At 28.9% G+C, this 3164-nt stretch overlaps 1 protein-coding gene across 1 annotated transcript; it reads right to left on the minus strand.

Moving 5' to 3' along the window:
- Window positions 1-638: 638 nt before the first annotated feature.
- On the minus strand, window positions 639-1241 carry LOC129888604 (peamaclein). The gene is made up of 2 exons (XM_055963558.1): window positions 1145-1241; window positions 639-957 (listed from the first exon to the last, which is right to left on the minus strand). Exons 1-2 carry the CDS (start codon window positions 1227-1229, stop codon window positions 773-775), a joined length of 270 nt encoding a protein of 89 aa, XP_055819533.1. The 5' UTR covers window positions 1230-1241; the 3' UTR covers window positions 639-772.
- Between the last annotated feature and the right edge of the window lie 1923 nt (window positions 1242-3164).

The raw sequence follows: 3164 nt of genomic DNA on the forward strand, positions 1-3164 counted from the left end.
AGAAGAAAAGAACAAAAAGAAAGAGAAAAAAGTAGCGTAATAGTAAGTGTTTTTTAATTGTTATGCTTCTCACATATTCAAAGAGTGAAATAGAGCATTTGCCTATTTATATCACAGATAGTATGATAGGCCACAAATTCAAAGAATTTGCATCTATATTAAATTTAGAGGACATATAAAAAAGTATAATCGATCTCGTAGTTAATATTGATTAAAACAACTGTTCTCTAATAATGGATCAGGGTATTAATATCAATCCTTTTTCTGCGATTTATTTTTATTTCAAGGCAAAAGTTTAACAATCTTTTAATCATAATTATTCGATCTTTTTTATTTTTTGTAATGTGTATCATAATTCAATAAAAATTTATCACTTTTTCTTGCCACCTCAATTATTAGGATGATATTTATTTCATTTTAAAAGAATTTAGAAAAAGTACTAGAATAGAAAAGATTTGTCCTTGAAACATCAGTTATATATTGAGATACTTATGTTTTTTTGTTAAAAAAAAATAAATACGATATAATATGATACGACACAATATAATATAATACAATAAATAACAACTATCCAAACAAGCTGTAAAAGGTTGGCTTATTCAGCAACAACATGAAACAAAATATATTAAAGAACCCCATTTGTTCACTTTTTATTTTTATTTTATAATAATCATCCTTATTTCAGACAAACATGGTATATGAAGGATTCAAATAATTAAGGTTTTGTGCCTCTATCTTTGTGTCTGACAAATAACAATTGGAGTAAGTAAATTCAAGGGCATTTAGGGCCTCCCTTAGAGTTCTTCTTGTCCCTGTAACAGGGGCACTCGTCTTTGTTCCCATAAGTTCCAGAAGGGACGCAGTGACACTCCTCACAGCATATCCCACAGTACTTTAAGCATCTGTCTTGTCGTCCTGCCTTTGAACACCTAAAGTTGCACTTTGAATCACAGAAATCTTCTTGCAAACAAACACAACCCATCTCATTAATTATAATAAGGGTATAATAAGAAATTATTAATGTGTACATTCTTGAATTTCAAAAATAAAGAATATTTTGGCTAAAGTGATAGATAAAAAATATTGCTAGTACTAAAAAGATAAGATGGTTAATAGATGAGCAAGACAGTGTCACATATATTACCTGAACCAGCTATTATGGCTGGAATGAAGAAAGAAGTAAGAACAAATGTCACCAAAAGCAGGGTTGCAAAACTTGGCTTCATCATTCAGAGAAGGATTATATTTCAAGTGAATAAACTTCAAGTCTGGACATAGTACATATTTATAGGGGGAGAAAGGTTGGTAACTAAGGGTGTGTTTGGTAGAACATGTTTTGTTGGAAAATAAATGGATTTTTTATTTATTTTTTAGTGTTTGACCAAGCAAGCAAAACAATATTGCCCCTCGTGCATTTATTTATATATAATCTAACAAAACATTATGTGAATGGAATGGGATAGGGAGCGGAGGTTCAGGGGTGGTGAGTGGTAGGATGGTCAAGGGGTGGGGATTGGGGTGGAAAGGAGATAATGAAGTTGAAATGTCAAATATGAAATTTATTTTCTCTACTTTCATTAGAGAAATCATTTTGCTCATTTATAAGAAGTTTATTTTTTTAAAAAAAAAAATTCTTTTTCAAAATATTTGACAAACTAAATATTAAAAAATTAAAAAACATTTTTGCATACGTATTATTTGCTATTTTTATTAGAGAAGTCATTTTAATTTTCACCAAACACTCTAACTAACAGGAAAGTAATGCCTAACAATATATGGAGTCCAGGCTGTCAATCTGGTACATTTTGCGTAGGCGTAGTGTTAATTAAGGTTGTACACCTCAGATCCAAATGTGAGTAACAACTTTCACTTCACCACATCACCTAAACTGTTTAGTAAGTTAATTGAAGTGTAGAAGGTTCATTGATTTAATTACTTCCCATCATGGGTGGGTGTGTAAGTCTTTTTCTTAAATTGAACACATTATATATTTTTTTCTTAGAAAAAGGTAATAGTAAGATCCAAATTAAGAACAATTGAATTAAACTGTGCAACCACATCTGTAAAAGTACAAGACATTTATAAGGAAGAGACATTTCCATATATAGTTATTTCATTACTTCTCAACATCACCATTTTGAGAAAATTGAATGCCTATAAAACAAAAACAGTGAATTCAGATTATATAGATTTGTACGGTAATGTTCTTTTTATCAATCAATGTTTATAATCTTTTAAGATTACCTACCAATGGTTTTCTATTAATTACATTCTAATTTTAGGTATTATGATGATCTGCCACATCATCATGCCACTTAAGCGTCATGTGACATAAAATTGTTCATTCAGAAGATTTACACAAAATGAAGACTAGTCCTTAATTAGTGGAATATTCTAAAGTCATATAGAAATTTTCCTGAGAATACCTTAGAATTCCATAAATTTGTATGTAAGGTCTTTGGACCATTCTAGTCGTGCATATAATTCTAAAATAGAAACTTGTACATAATTTATATTTATAAAATAAAAAAAAACTAAGTGAATAGTATAAATAGAGAGACATTCATTTATAAAGGTATCAAACAAATCTTCTAAATTTTAAGCAATATAAAAAACTTTGTTGTCCAAAGTCATCAAGATTATTCATCTTTATAGGTTTGGATGATAACCTATCATCTTGATCTTGACAAACAAGTCACTATGCAGCGATCTATGTTGATCATTCACATAAAGATGCACTTTATTTACTTAAAAAATTGTTTTTATAATATTAATATTAATATTATTTTACAAATTTAACATACATGTGGAAAAACAAATTTCAACATAAATATACAAATAACAATATTTTCTTCAACCAAAAATAGTACCAGTAGTTAAACGAAACCACGATCATAGTTTTCCCTTGGCTCATCATCACCACATGACTTGTTAATTGAATTAAATTTCTGAGTTAGATTTCTTAATGGGCTACTCAACTAACAGACACTCTATGTCAAATCAACTAACAGTGACTCCCTTTATTTAAAAAAGAATGACCTAGTTTGATTTGACACATAGTGTAAAAAATAAATAAAACTTTTTAAACTTATGGTCCTAGATTAAATTTATGTCAAATGTACCAAAATCTTGTGGCTTTAAACATATCACGTGGAAAGCTGAAA

This window comes from Solanum dulcamara, chromosome 1 (assembly GCF_947179165.1).
Source record: "Solanum dulcamara chromosome 1, daSolDulc1.2, whole genome shotgun sequence".
Taxonomy (NCBI): Eukaryota; Viridiplantae; Streptophyta; class Magnoliopsida; order Solanales; family Solanaceae; genus Solanum; species Solanum dulcamara.